The sequence below is a fragment of the Dama dama genome, chromosome 19 (genome assembly GCF_033118175.1).
Source record: "Dama dama isolate Ldn47 chromosome 19, ASM3311817v1, whole genome shotgun sequence".
NCBI classification, from domain to species: Eukaryota; Metazoa; Chordata; class Mammalia; order Artiodactyla; family Cervidae; genus Dama; species Dama dama.
The window spans coordinates 60,241,008-60,260,040 of record NC_083699.1 but is presented as its reverse complement, the minus strand read 5'-3'; the positions used below and the strand labels follow the sequence as shown (position 1 = coordinate 60,260,040).

Sequence of the window (19,033 nt, the reverse complement as noted above, 5' to 3'; positions counted from 1 at the left end):
ATTGCTGGGTCATATGGCAGTTCTATGTCCAGTTTTTTAAGAAATCTCCACACTGTTTTCCATAGCGGCTGTACTAGTTTGCATTCCCACCAACAGTGTAAGAGGGTTCCCTTTTCTCCACACCCTCTCCAGCATTTATTGCTTGTAGACTTTTGGATAGCAGCCATCCTGACTGGCGTGTAATGGTACCTCATTGTGGTTTTGATTTGCATTTCTCTAATAATGAGTGATGTTGAGCATCTTTTCATGTGTTTGTTAGCCATCTGTATGTCTTCTTTGGAGAAATGTCTGTTTAGTTCTTTAGCCCATTTTTTGATTGGGTCATTTATTTTTCTGGAATTGAGCTGCAGGAGTTGCTTGTATATTTTTATAATATATTTTATATTATATTTTATATATATTTATATATATTATATATATATTTATATATATTTTATATATATTATATATATATTATATATTTATATATATTATATTTTATAATATATTTTATATATATTTATATGTATATTATATATTTTTATATATTATATATTTATTTATATATATTATATTTTATAATATATTTTATAATAGATTTTATACCTATTGACTGATGATGATACCTACTGACTCTTAAGCTACCCCAAAAGACCAAGGAAGAAACTCAATAGAATATTATTCAGGTATTTAAACTGATAAACATAAGCATTATAAAAATGTATGGTAATGCATATAAAATAGTGTTAAGAGATTATATATATGTATATGTGTATTATATATTACAGTTGACACTTGAACTAGACAGGGTTAGGGGCATTGACACTCTGTGCAGGTAAAATTCATGTATAACTACTACTGGCCCTCCATATTCAAGGTTCTGCATCCACAGATTCAACCAGCCACAGACTGTAGTACATATATATTGAAAAAAACTCACATATAAGTGAACCAGCACAGTAGAAACTGGTGAAGTTCAAGGATCAACTGTACACATACAGAGACATACATAGCTCCAACATGAACAGACATTTGTTAAATGTCAGGTGAGGTCAGAAGTCAGAAATATTATTAGTAGGACTGTTGAATGATATATAATAAACATTTTTATATTTGTCCAAATTTTTCCGAAAATCCACATCACATATCCAATAGCTCCCTCAACATCTCCATGAGGAACTCACATAGGCTTCTCAAACTTAAAATACAAAAAAACCAACTCCTCGTAAACATTCCTGCCTCAACAATAACAACTCCATTCTTCCAACTGCTCAGGCCAAAACTCTGACTCTTCTTTCACATCCTCTCCTTCACTCCATATCCTGTCCATCAGCAAATCCTACTGGTTGACTTCAAAATATATTCAGAATTTGGTTACTTTTCACAACCTATCCCACTTACAACCTCAACCAAGTTGCCATGTCTCACCTTAATTATTCTGGACTCCTGTCTGTAATATTCTACTTCTGTGTTTAACCACCTACAGTCTAGTCCTACACTGCTCCCAACCTGCACCCTGGAGCGCCAGTACGGACTCATGGGGGCACCACAGGACATTTTTAAATTCTCAAGGAAACTGCTGATGCTCAATATCTGTCAGGTACTAGTGACGTACTAGCTCGAAGTGTTCACAGATTCAACATTAGATCAAGATACACCCCTTTTGATGATACCATATCTTCCTAAGGCTGAGTTTTCAGTAGCTGCCATGCTAAAAAAGCAACACTGCATAAAAATAATTATGGAACAAGACATAAGAGTGATGGTGTTCAATATGATTCCAGGCTATGAGAAGCTGTACAATGCCCAATAGGTATACATGTTCCATTAGTAAATAACTATGGTTATTTAATCATGAAAAAAAAAATAAAATACTTTTTCTATCAGTTTTCATGTATTATTTTTTTCACACAGCATCTAAGTTGTTGACGCACAAATACTTACTGTGGTGATGGGATTCCAATTGAGTTATTTCAAATCCTGAAAGATGATGCTGTGAAAGTACTACACTCAATATGCCAGCAAATTTGGAAAACTCAGCAGTGGCCACAGGACTGGAAAAGGTCCGTTTTCATTCCAATCCCAAAGAAAAGCAATGCCAAAGAATGCTCAAACTACCACACAATTGCACTCATCTCACACGCTAGTAAAGTAATGCTCAAAATTCTCCAAGCCAGGCTTCAACAATACGTAAACCATGAACTTCCAGATGTTCAAGCTGGTTTTAGAAAAGGTAGAGGAAACAGAGATCAAACTGCCAACATCTGCTGGATCATCAAAAAAGCAAGAGAGTTCCAGAAAAACATCTATTTCTGCTTTATTGACTATGCCAAACCCTTTGACTGTGTGGATCACAATAAACTGTGGGTAACTCTGAAAGAGATGGGAATACCAGGCCACCTGACCTGCCTCTTGAGAAACCTGTATGCAGGTCAGGAAGCAACAGTTAGAACTGGGCATGGAACAACAGACTGGTGCCAAATAGGAAAACTAGTACGTCAAGGCTGTATATTGTCACCTTGCTTATTTAACTTATATGCAGAGTACATCATGAGAAATGTTGGGCTGGAAGAAGCACAAGCTGGAATCAAGATTGCCAGGAGAAATATCAATAACCTCAGACATGCAGATGACACCACCTTTATGGCAGAAAGTGAAGAGGAACTAAAGAGCCTCTTGATGAAAGTGAAAGAAGAGAGTGAAAAAGTTGGCTTAAAGCTCAACATTCAGAAAACTAAGATCATGGCATCTGGTCCCATCACTTCATGGCAAATAGATGGGAAACAGTGGAAGCAGTGTCAGACTTTATTTTTTTGGGCTCCAAAATCACTGCAGATGGTGATTGCAGCCATGAAATTAACAGATGCTTACTCCTTGGGAAAGTTATGACCAACCTAGACAGCATATTAAAAAGCAAAGACATTACATTGCCAACAAAGGTCCGTCTAGTCAAGGCTATGGTCTTTCCAGTGGTCATGTATGGATGTGAGAGTTGGGCTATAAAGAAAGCTGAGTGCCAAAGAATTGATGCTTTTGAACTGTGGTGTTGGAGAAGACTCTTGAGAGTCCCTTGGACCGCAAGGAGATCCAGGAACCAGTCCATCCTAAGGGAGATCAGTCCTGGGTGTTCACTGGAAGGACTGATGCTGAAGCTAAAACTCCGATACTTTGGCCACCTCATGCGAAGAGTTGACTCATTGGAAAAGACCCTGAGGCTGGGAGGTATTGGGGGCAGGAGGAGAAGGGGACAACAGAGGATGAGATGGCTGGATGGCATCACTGACTCGATGGACATGAGTTTGGGTAAACTCCGGGATTTCGTGATAGACAGGGAGGCCTGGCATGCTGGGATTCATGGGGTCACAAAGAGTCGGACACGACTGAGTGACTGAACTGAACTGAACTGAATATATGGAGCTGCTTGGTATTTTCTTTGGCCTAGGGGTGTCCTGAGACACTAAGGTCACTGTAAACAGAGACAGGGCGGTGATCTCTGATCTAATCTCAAAACAGCCACCCAGAGTGATTCTCTTAAAACTGAATTAAATCACATCTCTTCCCAAATCCCTTTTGAGGTTTCCTATTTCATTCAGAACAAAAGTCCAAGCCCTCACCCAGCCTGCAGGGCCCCTGTGATCTGACTTCCTGCTCCTGTCTCCTCCTGCGCTCCCTCTCCCACATCCCACCCCTGCCACCCTGGTCTCCTTGGTGGCTTTTGAGCTCAACAGCTATGCTCCCACCTCAGGACCTAAGCCCTTGCTGCTCCTTTGCAGTGAGTGCTCTTCGCTCAGCTATTGGCAGGCTTGCTCTCTCATCTCCTCAGACAGACATGTCCCATCCCATTTATATCCTCCTATCCCAAACCCTTCCCATCCCTCTTACTAGCTTTGTTTTTCTTTATGATACATAATAACCATCTAACTAACAATATACTTCACTTTTTAGGGGGCAAAGTTTATTTAGAATGTTAAGTTCCTTGAGGACCAAGATTTTTTTGTCATTCACTACTCTATTTCCTGCACCTGGAACAGTGCCAGATACACAGTAAGTGCTCAATAAAGATCTGCTGAACATATTAGTACACTTTAAAAGTGCCTATCTTCCTAAGAGAATTGAAAATACATCCTGACACAACTGGGGCTTCCTAGGTGACACTAGTGGTAAAGAACCCACCTGCCAATGCAGGAGATGTAAGAGACATGGGTTTGATCCCTGGGTCAGGAAGATCCCCTGGAGGAAGGCATGGCAACCCACTTCACTGTTCTTGCCTGGAGAATCCCATAGACAGAGGACCCTGGTGGGCTACAGTCCATAGGATCGCAAAGAGTTGAACACGACTGAAGAGACTCAGCATGCATGCACGTTCACACAAATACTTGTACGTGAACATCCACAGCAGCATTATTCATTCATCATACACAAAAGGGAGAAACAACACAAATGTCCTTCAACTAATGAATGGATAATCAAAATGTGGTAGAGCCCACACTAGATTATTGAGCAATAAAGAGGAATGCAGTACTGACACACAAGACAGCAGGGATGAGCCCTGAAAACATGATGTGCTGTGAATGAAGCCAGACACTAAAGACCACATATGGCATGATTCCACCTAGATAAAATATTCAGATTAGGCACATCTATAAAATCATACAGCAGATTTGTCGTTTCCAGGGACTGAAGGGAGTAGAGTGAATGATAATGTGTGTGGAATTTCTCTCTGGGGTGATGAAAATACTCTGGAGTTAGATAATGATACTAGCACAGAAAAAAACACCAAACTGCACACTACAAAAGGGTACGTTAAATGGTATGTGAACTATATCTAGAGTCTGTCATATAGAGTGAAGTAAGTCAGAAAAAGAAACACAAATATCATATATTAATGCATATATACGGAATCTAGAAAAATTGAACTGATAAATATATTTGTAGGGCAGGAATAGAGACACAGACATAGAGAATGGACTGTGGACACAGGAGGGGAAGGAGAGGGTAGGATGAATTGAGAGAATAGCACTGACATATAGATACTACCATGCATAAAACAGATAGCTAGTTGGAAGTGCTGTATAGCACAGGGAGCTCAGCTCGGTGCTCTGTGATGACCTAGAGGGGTGGGATGGTGGGGGTGGGAAGGAGACTCAAGAGGGAGGGAATATATGCATACATATAGCTGATTCTTGTTGTACAGTAGAAACTAACACAACATTGTAAAACAATTATACTTCAATTTTACAGAAACTGTATGTGAATGATATTATCAATGAAAATCACATGTCTTATATCTAATGTCCATTGACACAAACACAACTTGTCTACTGCTGATTTCCTAGTCTCTTGTGGCTGATAAATAAAAGTATCAGTAACTATAACCACTGTTTGACAAAAAGATTAATAAAGATACTGAAGATACTATAAACAACTTTAAATGGCATATATTATAGGAGGGTTCCTCACAGGGTATCCTCTGTTATTTAAAATGAAAAGCAGCTGTCATAACACTCATTTCACATACTGGATAAACCACTATAATATGAGTAGTTATTATTTAAACATAGATTCTGTCTTCCCCAGTAAATATGTTTCTTAAAGACAGGATATTTATTCTACACTATTTATAATTCAAGTTTTTACTGCAGTACCTCCAGTATAATAAATGTTCTTGAAAAGTTACTGCTGAGGATACTAAAGAAATGATAAATAATCACACCAGCACAACTAAATCAAAGGCAACTAAAAGAGAATCTCATACACCTGTAAAGAAGTTTTATACTACTAAACACAGAAAAGTTTTGGATCTCATCTAAATACCTGGGTAGCAGTATTTTCTTCTCTAAGGAAAAGAACTTCAGCTGTCAGCGCATCAAGGAGCTCTCGATGATCACCTAACGCTTGTTCCAATTGCTGCCTTGTCTCTACTTCTTTACGCAGTTGGAGCTCACTCTACAAAAAAAAAAAAAAAATCAAATAAACTCCCCTCCATAACATCACATGTTGCAAACTAAAAGTTTCTAATCAAAGCTATCAAAGAAGAGAATACTTACAAAGTATATATTATGTGACAGTAATAAAAATTAAATATTTTTATTAAAGGTTTATATTTCATTAAAATATGCTGCTTTATCGTCTTCCTTTCTTTAAATGTAAAACAATGAACAGAATGACATGTAAAATCAAACAACTACAATTTTTGTAGACGAGAGGGGAAGGAAGTACATATACAAACTGCTTGAATACATGCAGGCCATTTCTAGGACAGACTGATAATGACAGTTGGCTACAGGAAGTAAACAAGTTAAGTGAAAGTCAGGGGTGGGGATTTTTCACCATACAGTCTTTTGTTATCTTTAAATTGCATACCATGGTAAATGTATCACCAGTTCAAAAGTTAAGTTTCTTAAAACGTAATTAAAAATAAAAAACAGGCTTAAATGATTAAGCTTTGTAAAACAAGTGATTAACTAAAAAGTACATGCTTCTAAGCCTGTAATATGTTCAGAGAGCCAAAAGTACATTCCTAGAGATTCCTAACTTATATATGTTAAGAATGTTAAGACTGTCACAAGTCTGACAGTAAAACAAATCTGTAAAAAGCAAATTTAGATAGATCTCCACAAGATGGTGAAGTCCTTCTGAACCTGAGCTCACCTCCTATTATGAAAACACCAAAATCACAACTAACTGCTGAATAACCATCTACAGACAAAAAAGATACTCTACTTCCAAAGACAAAGAAGCAGCCACAACAGGATTGTAGGAGGGGTGCATTCATGATACAATCAAACCCCATCACCTCTGGGTGGGCAACCCACAAACTGGAAAATAACTATATCACAGAAGTTCTCCCACAGGAGAGTTCTGAGTCCGACATCAGGCTCCCCAGTCTGGCTTCAGAAGGAGGAGCCCCCAGAGTATTTGGCTTTGAAAGCCAGTGGAGCTTGATCACTGGAACTGCACAGAACTGGGAGAAACAGAAATGTCACTTTTGGAGGGCACATGCAAGGTATCATGCACACCAGGACCCAGGGGAAAAAGCAGTGACTTCATAGGAGCCTGTGCCAGACCTACTTGCTGGTCTTGGAGGGCCTCTCAGGGAGGTAGATGGTGGCTTTGGCTCACTGTAGAAACAAGGACATTGGTTGTGGAGGTACTGGGTATTCACTGGCGTGAGCTGTCCTGGATACTACCACTTTGATGCCAAGACCTAGCTCCACCCAACAGTCTGAAGGCACCAGTGGTGGGATGTCTCAGGCCAAACAACAAATGGGGCAGAAACACAGCCCCACCCACCAGCAAACAGGCTGCCTGAAGTCTTCCTGAGTCTACGGCCATCTCTAAACACACCCCTTGACACAGCCCTGCCCACCAGAGGTACAAGACTCAGCTCCACCCACCAGTGGCAGACACCAGTCCCTCCCACCAGGAAACCTGCACAAACCTCTGAGAAAAGCTTCATCCACTAGGAGGCAGAAACCAGAAGAGAAACTATAATCAAGCACCCCATGGGACCACAAACACAGAAAGTTAGACAAAATGAAACAGCACAGGATTATGTCCCAGAAAAAGGAATAAGATAAAGCCCCAGAAGAACAGCTAAGTGAAATGGAGCTAGGCAATCTACCTGAAAAAGAATTCAGAGTAATGTTAGTAAAGATGATCCAAGATCTCAGAAAAAGAAAGGAGGCATGACTGAGAAGATACAAGAAAAATTTAACAGAGAGTTAGAAGATATAAAGAATAAACAGAGATGAACAATATAATAACTGAGATGAAAAATACACTAGAAGAAATTAATGCAGAATAAATGAGGCAGAACAGATAAGTGAACTGGAAGAATGGTGGAAAGAAATGCCATGGAACAGAATAAAGAAAAAAGAATGAAAAGAAATGACAGTTTAAGAGACCTCTGGGACACACTAAATACAACAACATCTGAATTAAAAACCTGCAACAAACAAAAGCCCAGGACCGGATGGCTTCACAGGTGAATTCTATCAAACATTTAGAGAAACGTTAATGTCTATGTTTCTGAAATTATTTCAAAATCTGCTGAGGAAGGAACCCTCCCAAACTCATTCTATGAGGCCACCATCACCCTGATACCAAAACCAGACAAGATCCAACAAAAAATAAAAATAAGAATCAGCATGTCTGAGCAATTAACACTTTTTTGGGGGGGAGCATTGTCTCACTTATTACCCTCCCAAAAGTTAAACTAATGCATACTTCACAAGTAGAGTATTTGTACCTTCACCAACTTTTGCAAATCTTAGGGTGGAAAATGATATGCCATTGTTATTTTAATTTTCATTTCTTGATTACTAATCAGGTTGAATACCTTTTCATGTGTTTTTTGGCAGTTTGTTTCTTCTTTTGAAATTGTTCTGTTCATGAGTCTTCACTTACTTTTGGGGAAGAGGAGATTACTTCTCTCTTTTTAAATTGATATATAAGAATTCTTCAGAAAATAGAGATACTAACTTCTTTTGCTCAGTCATGTCAGACTCTGCGATCCCATGGACTACAGCCCACTAGGCTCCTCTGTCCAAGGAATTCTCCAGACAAGAATGCTGGAGTGGATAGCCATTCCCACCAACATTTTACATAAATATTCCTTTTGACCTAGCTGATAAGCTTGTAGAAATAAACAAATGAACAAAAATTAATATATATTATTTCTTTTTCCAGGTTAGCTTATTTTAAAAGTTTTAATTATATCCAAATGACAAATTAAATAAATAGTACTACAACCATATAACTGCATACTCTTAAGCACTGGAAAAGAAAAAGAAATCTGTATGTATTAGCATAAAAAGATGTCCATGAAATATTTTAGGTTGAAAAAACTTATAGAAGAGTGGATCTAATGTGATTTATCTATAAGATTTATCTGTGCTAATATATGTGTTTATCAGACACATCAAAAGATTTCTGGAAAACCATACATAAATTATAGCAATGGTCATGTCTGTGGGTTAAAATTAAAAGGAATTTCACTTTCAAAAAAAAAAAAAGAATCAGCATGTGTGATACAGATTCCGTATAATTAAAACCACATTGTGGCTTATAAAAAAAAAAATCCAACAAAAAAGAAAATTACAGGACGATATCACTGATGAACACAGACACAAAAGTATTCCACAAAATACCAGCAAACTGAATCCAACAATATGTTAAAAGAATCACACACCATTAGCAAGTGGGATTTATCCCAGGGATGCAAGGATTTTTCAACATCTGCAAATGAATCCTCATAAGATATCATGTTAACAAACTGAAAAATAAAAACCATATGATCATCTCAATAGATGCAGAAAAGCTTTTGTCAAAACCCAACATCCATTTATGATAAAAACTCTTCAGAAAGCAAGCACAGAGGGAATCCTACCTCAATATATTAAAAGCCATATATGCAAACCCACAGCTTACATCATACTCAACAGTGAAAAGCTGAAAGAATTTCCTCTAAGATCAGGAACGAGACAAAGATGTTCACTCTCACCACTTTTATGCAACATAGTTTTGGAAGTCCTATCCATGGTTATTAGAGAAGAAAAAGAAACAAACAAAATCCAAATTGGATAAAAAGAAGTAAAACTGTCAAATTTGCAGATTACATGATACTATACACAGAAAATCCTAAAGATGCTTGGAGATGGGAATGGCGACCAACTCCAGTATTCTTGCCTGGAGAATTCCATGGACAGAGGAGCCTGACGGGCTACAGCCCATGGGGTCACAAAGAGTCGACACAACTGAGCAACTAACACTACTACTATACACAGAAAATCCTAAAGATGCTAGTAGAAAACTACTAGAGCTCATCAATACATTTGGTAAAGTTGTATTATATAAAATTAATACATTTCTATACACTTACTATAAAAAGTCAAAAAGAAATTAAGGAAACTATTCCACTTACTATCACATCAAAAAGAGGAAAACACCTAGGAGTAAACCTACCTAAGGAGACAAAAGACCTGTATAAACCATAAGACACTGATAAAAGAAATTGAAAATGACAAACAGATAGAAAGATATACCATGTTCTTGGATTGGAAGAATCAATATTGTCAAAATGACTATACTACCCAAACTAATCTACAGATTCAACGTAGTTTCTATCAAGTTACCAATGTCATTTGTTGCAAATCTAAGACAAAATAAAATCTTAAAATCTGTACAGAAACACAAAAGTCCCCAAATAGCCAAAGCAATCTCTTTTAAAACATATTTGGCTGCATCAGGTCTTAGTTGCAGCATGTGGGATCTTTGTTGCATCACAGGGATCTTGCATTGCAGTGTCCTCTCCAGTTGTGGCATACAGGCTCCAGAGCGCACAGGCTCAGTAGCTGTGGCACACAAGCTCAGTTGCTCTGCAACATGTGGGATCTTAGTTTCCCAATCAGGGATCTAACTTATGTCCCCTGCATTGCCAGGCAGATTCTAAACCACCGGACCATGAGGGAAGTCCCTAGCCAAAGCAATCTTGAGAAAGAAAAATGGAGCTGGAGGAATCAGAAAAGAATTTTCCTGATCTGTGTCTACAGATCACAAGTATACCACTCACCAAACTGAACTGAAGTGGGTATAGCAAGCAGAGAAAAGCAGTAGAATGAGGACATGTTTAGTAGTTTAATTAATCTATAACTGCCAAACAGTAATGTTAACTATTAGCATAAGATATAATTTTATTTAAGCAGATTGACCTAACTAATTATCACTTAGTTATTACCTATTTACCAAACTAAAATCAACACCACTTATCTGGCATATCTTTATCAGGATGTAGAGAAAATTAAGAGGGTAAACCTTTCCAACAGATAATCCAAAGCTGAGCCATTTTTAACAAAGTTACTCAAACTTGACTATACTTTATTTGGAGAATGCAATAATTTAAGTGTAGAGGGGAAAAACCTACCCAACTCTGCCATCAGTCTAGTAGAAGAGTAGACTCTAATAACCTTACCTCTTTAAGGTACCGAACCAGGCGACAGAGTGAGCTCACGAGGGACAGGGTGAAGCCGGTGAGACCCTGACTATTTTGCAGTCCCTGGACCTTGCGGCCTGTCCACCGTTCATATTCTTCTATTTCATGTTCCACTTCATGTATCATGTGTTTGAGGACATCCAGGCTGGGGTTACTGCTACTTGGTAAGTCTGTGGAGGCTGTGCTGGCTGATAACATGCTATTCTTCTGTTTGGAAGGAGCACGTGAATCTGGTTTTCTTTTCACTGATAATGACAGAAGTCATTCTATGTTAAGACCAGGAAAAATTAAAACTACAGAAATGTTTGAATGTTGCTTACAGTTTATAAAAGGTTTTTTTACAGAAGGTATCATCATTTTCTCATAAAGAATCTATATTGTTTAAACCAGATTTATACTATCTATAATAAATGAATGAGAATCATCCTTCTAGAGTTACATGGAATAAGAGGAAGCACTAAATGGCTACCATTCAACAACCTCTTACTATGCAGGATCTGACTGGATGAGTTTGAGAGACATGTATTAAGAGGCTAAGATAGCTATATCAAGTTACATAGTTTTTTTGTTTGTTTGTTTTTAACGCTTCCAAAACAGAGAATTTATTTATTTCTTTTTAAATGTGTATAACCTCCCTATCCCACCCCTCTGTAGGTTGATACAGAGCCCCTGTTTGAGTTCCCTGAGTCATAATAACCCACTTTGTCAATTAAGAGACTGAACCTTTATTTAGCAGCTGTTTTTGCTTCCTCGAGTTCAGCACCTGTCCCACAACACAGCTTGAGTCTAGAGTCTCAGATTCTTCAGGTTGAAGCCTCATATGGATTCTCTTAACAGCATTGGTAGCATTCAATGCAGCTACAATTCCAAAAGAATCTCAAGTAAACAACAAAAAAAATTTTTAAGCATTTCAATCAACAGGTCAATCAGTATTTACCAATCAGGCTAAGACAGTAAAAACTCAAGTGACATTCTTTTAAAAATTACTGGGTTTAAGAAAGAAAGTAAGTTACTACTCTGGGAGAAATAATACAGTGGGGGACCAAACCTTTTTGTTCTCCTGATGGAGAAGCAGATGATGGAGTTCCTGAAGAGGCTGTTATTTGTGACTGTGTTGCTACTTTCTGCTGAATATCAGTCCATAGTTTATTAATTAACTCAGAATTTTCTTCCTTTATTTGGTGGAGAAACCTATAAATTACAGGACAACAAGTTATGTTAGAATTAGTAAGTGCTATCATTTAACTTGTTCAACTGTTTACATGTTTGATGTGAAGAAACATTGAATAATTCATATCCAAAGAGAAATATGTTTTGCTTTAATTTACAAGGTAAGAACTAAAATGCCAATCTTCTCAGTGTTAGAAGATACTGTTCATCTCCCTTCCAGTTTCCTAGCTAAGATGGCTCCCAAAACAACAGTGATCTGCCCTTTCTGAAGTTTTGTGCTATAGGCTCCATCCTCCCCTCTCTTTCTCTAGAGAAAGTACATGGTTTTGATGAAGGAGCTGGTTCTCTGAGCACAGCCTCTGCCCACCACTGAAGTAAAGTGACTGGAGCAGACTCTGCCCCTGTGTGTCATTGAGGCGGGAAGAAGGAATGAGAAGAGCTGCAGTGCAGGGGGTGAGAAAGAGAAGCCTTTTGCTGTAATCATCTTTATCAGTGATAAAGCTGATTTTTCAGTCTCTAGTTGTCTGATTTGTTTGTCTATTTCCCAATTGGGCTAATATTTAAAAGGGGAGGGTACTTAAAGTAGAAACAACCCAAATGTCTACCAACTGATGAATGAATAAGTAAAATGTGTTCTGTTCACACAAAAGAACATTATTCAGCCATAAAAAAATGAAGTGCTAACACACTACAAATATGGATGAATCTTGAAAACATGTGATGGACACTAGACACAAAAGATCACATTTTACATGATTCTATATAGAAAATGTTCAGAATAGACGAGATTTAAAACACACACACACACACACACACACACATTCATTTAATAGATTAGATTGGGCTGAAAGGTTTGGGAGAAAACGGGATCTGATTATTAAAGAGTGTGGGGCTTCTTTTGAGGGTAATGAAAATGTTCTGAAACTGACTATGGGTCACACAGTTCAATGAATATACTAAAAAAAAATCTCAAATTCTGTTAATATTATACTTAAATGGATAGATTGTATGGTATATGAATGATAAATCAATGAAACTGTTATGAGAAAACAACAGAAGAAGTGACTCCATAAACCTCAATCTAGCGGAGCTGCTTTCAAGCAACCTGTGGACAGCACATTGAACACTAGCTGCTACAAAGTTTAACAAAAGGCCTGTAATGTGGTCCACACACATTATGGCTAGTTATCAAGGCATCAAGAAGACTCCTACTGCAACACAGTATAAGTGGTGGTGGTTTAGTCACTAAGTCCTGTTTGACTCTTGCGACCCCATGGACTGTAGCCTACCAGGCTCCTCTGTCCATGGGATTCTCCAGGCAAGAATACTGGAGTGGGTTGCCATTTCCTTCTCCAGGGGATATTCCCGACCCAGGGATTGAACCTGGGTCTCCTACATTGCATAGTATAAGTTAGGTCTAAATCCAATCTTCAGGATAAATCATAAGAAAAGTGTCATAATGAGATTTCTATACAACTTGGGAAAATCTCCATTAACGTCTTCTAATGTTTATACTTTTAAGAATCAGGTTGTATCAAACAGCAACAACAAAATAATAATACAATACTATCTATGGTAGGCTTAAGAATTGCCCTCTAAAGAGACCCATAACTTAATCCCTGGAACTTGTGAATGTTACCTTATCTGACTAAGAAGGGACTTTGCAGGTGTGATTAAGCTAAGGATCCTGAGATAGGGAGATGATTCTGGATTGTCCAAGTGGGCCCTGAATGCAATCATATGCATCCTTAAGAGGGAAGCAGAGGGAGACTTTGATGCACACAAGCAGAGAAGGTGACATGAAGGTGGAGGCAGAGACTGGAGTGATGTGGACACAAGCCAACACCTTCAGCCACCAGAAGTTGAAAGAGGTAAGGGATGGAATCTCACTTAGAGTACCCAGAGGGAATGTGGCAATACCAACATCGTCACTTTAGTCTAGTGAAACTGATTTAGGATTTCTGGCCCCTAGAACTGTGAGAGAATAAATATCTGCTGTTTGAAGCCACCAAGTTTGTAGAAATTTGTTAACACAGCCCCAGAAAATTAATACAGATTTTGGTATCTAGATATGGAGTGCTGATGTAACAAATACCTAAAAATATGAAAGTAGCTTTGGAACTGGATAATGAATAAAGGCTAGAATAATTTTTAGGTGAACGATAGAAAAAGCCTCCTTTCCATGGATCACATCACTGACTCACGAATCTGAGCAAACTCTGGGAGATAGTGGAGGACAGAGGAGCCTGGCGTGCTGCAGTCCATGGGGTTGCAAAGAGTTGGACATGACTTAGCAACTGAAGTTCGGAACAACAACAGAAAAAACCTGATTGCCTTAAAAAGATTATTGGTAGAAATATGAATGTTAAAGATTCTTCCATTGAAGACTCAAGAGGAAGTCAGGAGCATGGTAGAGAAAGCCTGTATCATCTGAGAAAATAACATATCATCATAAATAGAATGTTGGTAGAAATATGAATATTAAAGAAGCTTCTGGTGAGGATTCTGAAGGAAATGAGGAACATGTTATTGGAAACTGGGAAAAAGGCAATCCTTACTATAAAGCAGTAGAAAAGCTGAGTTGTGTGGGGAAGCAGAATTTGTAAGCAATGAAACTGGATATTTATCTGTCAAGGTTTACAAGGAAAAGTACTGAATGTGCAGGTGGAGATAGTGGTGAACCTGCCTGCCAACATGGGAGACACAAGAGATCAGGTTCGATCCCTGGGTCGGGAAGATCCACTGGAGGAGGGCATGGAAACCCACTCCAGTTTTCCTGCCTGGAGAATCCCCATGGACAGAGAGTCTGGCGGGCTACAGTTCACAGGGTCACAGAGAGTCGAGACACTACTGAAGTGACCACACATGCATACGCACGCACTGAACATGCGGCCTGCTTTTCTTCTTGCTAAACACAAGAGTAAAGAGATAAATTGAGAGAATAACTCTTAAGCAAAAAGAAACCAGGATTTGATTTGAGAAATCCTTACTCTTCAGATTGCAAAAGATGCTCAAGTTAGGAGTCACTGTTAGGAAAGTAGGCTCTGGAGATAAGCACAAGTGCACCAATTCTCTTTTATGGCAGCATCAATTATAACAGTGTTTTAATGACTTTATTTTAGAGACAACTTAGGAATATCAGCATCTCTAATTTACATCCCATCCAAAAGAAGCTACCCAAGCCTACTGGAAAGAGCAATTTTCCTTGTCATTTGGTTTCTGCCACTTGGGATTTTGTCTTCTCAATTCTTTCTCCCTTTTTTCACCAATGAATGCCTCCAACATCACCTCTTCCTCTCCCTAGCCTGTAATACAAAGGTCTACAGAGGAAGTAACGTAGTGGTAAGAGTCAAGTAAGAGAAAGGCTTACAACCATTGCTTCCTCACTTGGAATGTGCTGACCCCCAAAAACACCAATGACTCAGTAGAGATTTTGGAGGACTGGGTTACAGATTTATTGATTATGTATAATATTATCATATGAGAAATCAATTCCGTGCTCACAAGAACTCACAGAATTCACAGAAATTTTCAGACCAGAAGGCACTTTGGAAATCTTATTTTCTACCCTCCTCATATTTTACAACTGAGGAAATAAAGACCAGAGATGATCTAAATAGTAAGTAGCCAAAGGCTTAGTCCCCAGATTCCAAGTCTAATTCATCTTCTACTAATACCCCATGCTCAGCAGTCAATAACTAACATTTTGAGACATAAGGTATTCATAAATTAGAAACTGCTTTTTCAAACAACTAATCAGATAAAACTAATCTTAACCTATTGAATGAAAAAAATTATTTACTTCAAGTATAAAGAATAAAAGTTATTCTGTACAAGATTAGTTACATTAGGTTCTGAAAGAAAAGTACTTAAAAGATGATACATATTTCCAGGTATTCTGAAGAAAATGGTGACCAGCTAAACTTGAATTACTCTACATATCCTCCAAACACTGTACAGTGAAACAGAAAAGCAAATACAACAGCATACAACCCATACCTTCTGTATTATTGGAAGAGAGAGAATACTACTAATTTCAAACTACCTGTAAGTATAAAAATAAGCATCAAATTCCAACAAACATATTTCTTGAGCTCCTGCAGGAAACCTTTGCAAAGAATGGGGGCAGCTCAAAATGACTGCAAGGAGAAAATGAAAGCTGAGAGCCTACTGGTGGCAAAAATTACCTCTAGAAAGAAAAAGTCCACTCTAAGTATGCAAATACTTTAAAAAAAAAAAAAAAATGGGCAATCATAACCCAACCAGGAAGTGTGCAGAACCCAAGGTGGTAGTCTTGGGAAAGCATCACTTCTTAAGGAGAAGACAGTTAACAGAAAAGGAAAGATGCACTTTGGAGGCTGAGTGCTGAAGGGAAAAAGATGCAAAAGACCTGCAAGACAAAACAGAGCCACAATATTGGAGGAGAAGCCACCTTTAATCTACCAATGCTTTTTTTTCTTTAAAAAAAAAAAAAAAAAAAGGCTTTAAAGAAGTTGTGCTTCACGGTAACTGAGAGAAAAATCACTCCAAACTCCCAATCCTCTCCACAAAATGTTCAGTATAACAAAGGAAGTATATCAAACCAGAAAACTGAAACTGAAATACTTCAGGTAATGAAATTTCTGCCCCCAACATGCAGAAAAAAGAAGAAGAAAACTATAACACAATACTTTAAGTAGAATTAAATATACCTTAAAAAGCTTTTCTTTAATCAGAAATTCTAAAACTAAAACCAGAAATGGACAGAGAACATGAAGAAATAAAAGAACTGATTAAACTGAGGAAAGAAATCAAAGAAAAACTATGTCAGAAATAAAGGTTAAATTACAATGTCTCCATTGAAGAATTGTTAAACAAACATTTAATAAGCAACATTAAAGAATTACAGAACAACAAAAAGAATATAATTAAGATTAAGAAGACTACAAAAGGTCAAAGAGAAAGTGCCTAAAGAGGGAAACCAGGAAAAATCTTTTGTGTCTATAAGGGAAGTTTCTGAAAAAGAAAAACGAAACAGTGATTTAGAACTAATACTTTAAAACTAAAACTATAATCAAAGAAAACTTTTAAGGCCAAAAAAGAAAGAAAGAAAAAAAACAGAATATATACATAGTTCTTACATATAGGAAAAGGCCCATATATAAATATAGGAAAAGGCCAACTGTGTGGGAAAGGAAAAATTGACCTGAAAAGGTAATCTAACATATAGTTTAGCAAAATTTAAATTTTAAAGATAAAAGAAATCAAGTCACTAGATAAAAATGCCCAATTATTTACAATGCAAGTGAAGGGCAAGAAAATTATCCTAGCATCAGACTTCCAAAAAAAACCATTCCAAGCAAACCAAGAATGGAGTAATATTTTTAAGAATGTTAAGGGGAAAAAAATAGGAACCATAGATTTTATATCCAGCCAAAATGTCCTTCAAATATCAAAGCCATACAAAAACTTCTAAACTTTCAAAAACTCAAGGAAAACTGAATTCACAAGTCCTATGGCATAAGCTTTGTCTGAGAGAATCAACCAAGAGTTAACTAGGGATATGTCAAAAGGGACTGATGATAAGCATTTGATCTATTTATTTATAGCTCAAAAACAAAAACAAAAATAGAGATATAAGAGGAAAAATAATATGTAAATGTTTTATGCTCCGTTAAAGGTCAAAAATGCAGCTCAAAAATGAGGATGAGGATGGAGAGAAAAGCAGGGAAGAAATGGGAATGCAGCATGACTCACCTGCTGCACAGGTAGTAGATGAAAGTCAAAAACACCATTGCAAGCCTGACAGTGAAAGCTTAAGTAAGAAAACAGGGAACTAAAGGCTCTACAGAAAGTTGATATAAAGAAACGAGCAAGGACAAAAAATACAAACTTCCTAAATACCAATGAAACCTTTTAAAAGAAGACAGAAGACATCTCACATAAAGAAGGAAAATTATAATTAAAGTATAATACACTCAGTATCATAAAATAATGACAAAGTTGACACCAAATATATCAATCATATCAATACATGTTACAAGCCTACTTCACCAATTTAAAAAAAAAAAGATTTTCAAATTGACTAACAAGGCAAGATCCAATTCTATGTTAAATACAAAGACACATTTAGAACACAATAATTCAGAAAAACTAAAAGAATAAGCAAAGACAATCCAGGTGATTAGAAACAAGAAAAAAAGCAGAGGTTTTGTTCCTGTTATCAAAGTACAACTGAAGCCAAGAAACACTAACTTGACTTGTTAGCCAATTTATAATGCTAAAAGCCATAATTCACAATGAAGATATAATATACATGGATATCCATGTATCAAAAAATAACCATCTTTATAAGGACGGAGGTATTTAACTCCAAACAAAATTACATATACTTAAACATCAAATGCAGAGAAACAAACATTAATAGTGAGAGACTTTAAAACACCATTCTCAGTACAAGATAATGGCAAAAGTAAATAAGGATATAGAAGACATATACAATATAATCAATAAGGTAGATCTTATGGATATATACATAAAGAACTTTATACTTTATTAATACAGAATATACCTTCTTTTCAAACACACACTTGGGACATTCACAAAAATTTGATCATATATTCCAGTCACAAAGAAAACATCATTAAATTCCATAAGTAGAAATATTACAAACCACACTCTGACTGCAGTAGAACTAAAAACAACTGTAGAAGAAAACCGAGAGACTCTTCTATCTGGAAGCTTAAAAATGAAAGAAAACAACAATAAAAACTATTAAATAACTATTAGGTAAAAGAGCAAATATAAACTGAAATTAATTTCTAAAATAATGAAACACCACATATTCAGTTGTGCAGTACACATTTAAGGCAGTGATCATGGAAAAATTCTGAACCTTAAATATGCTTATCA

At 37.0% G+C, this 19,033-nt stretch overlaps 1 protein-coding gene across 3 annotated transcripts in view; it reads right to left on the bottom strand.

Moving 5' to 3' along the window:
• The window catches only part of SPICE1 (spindle and centriole associated protein 1), a 58,804-nt gene that overhangs the window by 13,875 nt on the left and 25,896 nt on the right, over positions 1 to 19,033 (bottom strand). For 2 of the 3 annotated variants that reach the window (XM_061167206.1, XM_061167208.1), the window contains exons 8-11: positions 12,021 to 12,163; positions 11,696 to 11,848; positions 10,952 to 11,217; positions 5,794 to 5,925 (exon numbers count right to left, since the gene is read on the bottom strand). In XM_061167206.1, coding sequence (XP_061023189.1) covers positions 5,794 to 5,925; positions 10,952 to 11,217; positions 11,696 to 11,848; positions 12,021 to 12,163 — 694 coding nt within the window. The remainder of the gene's footprint in view (positions 1 to 5,793; positions 5,926 to 10,951; positions 11,218 to 11,695; positions 11,849 to 12,020; positions 12,164 to 19,033) is intronic. The other variant, XM_061167207.1, reaches the window with a different exon arrangement.